General features: G+C 41.8%; 1 protein-coding gene across 1 annotated transcript in view; it reads right to left on the minus strand.

Moving 5' to 3' along the window:
• The window catches only part of LOC119589069 (dnaJ homolog subfamily C member 13-like), a gene marked incomplete in the record, with an annotated part of 65901 nt that continues 65241 nt past the window's right edge, over positions 1–660 (minus strand). Inside the window, 1 exon segment of the mRNA XM_037937646.1 lies at positions 1–441. Coding sequence (XP_037793574.1) covers positions 235–441 — 207 coding nt within the window.

Here is a 660-nt window from a genome sequence, read left to right on the forward strand (position 1 = left end):
GCTGTGGAGATCCATAAATCCAGTATTCAAATACTGCAGATGAGCACTGTATTAAAACAATATGACAAAGCAAGCTTCCGCACAAATATTCTATGGCAATTTGTCACTTACATCAAGAAGGTCAGTTTTCTAAATATCCATCCATGGACAATGCTGCTTGTGAAAATAAGATCTCTGAAATCTAGACCCTAACATAAAAAATCAAAAATTTCTATTTGGTATGCTGAGTTTTATTCAAGGTAGCTCCGGCTGTCTGCGGGTGTTGTTGACTGAAGGGGGTGTGGAGGACATGACCCTGGCATTGCCCTGAGTGAGGAATCCAGCCACACCTGGCGTACCAGCTGTCAAGTACCCAGCCACTGGTGCAGAGTCTAAGAACAGGTCATGCTTCTGGTCTCTGTACTGCGCCCACACTGGAGACTTCTCTAGGAGTGCCACAACCTGATTTGGGGAAAAGATATTGATATCTTGCATGGTGGAGAAAAATAAACACTTAATGTAAATGGCAACAAGACTAGTTTCAGTTTACATTTTGTACTTTTAAACAGTTTGCTCCAGATGCTTTAAAAGATACATGTTGCTCGTGTACGTGGCACTCACCCACAAGTGGTAACTTTGGATGTATTGTCCTGAGAGTCCCTTATCTAATACAATTTCTTC

This window comes from Penaeus monodon, chromosome 25 (assembly GCF_015228065.2).
Source record: "Penaeus monodon isolate SGIC_2016 chromosome 25, NSTDA_Pmon_1, whole genome shotgun sequence".
In the NCBI taxonomy this organism is placed as follows: Eukaryota; Metazoa; Arthropoda; class Malacostraca; order Decapoda; family Penaeidae; genus Penaeus; species Penaeus monodon.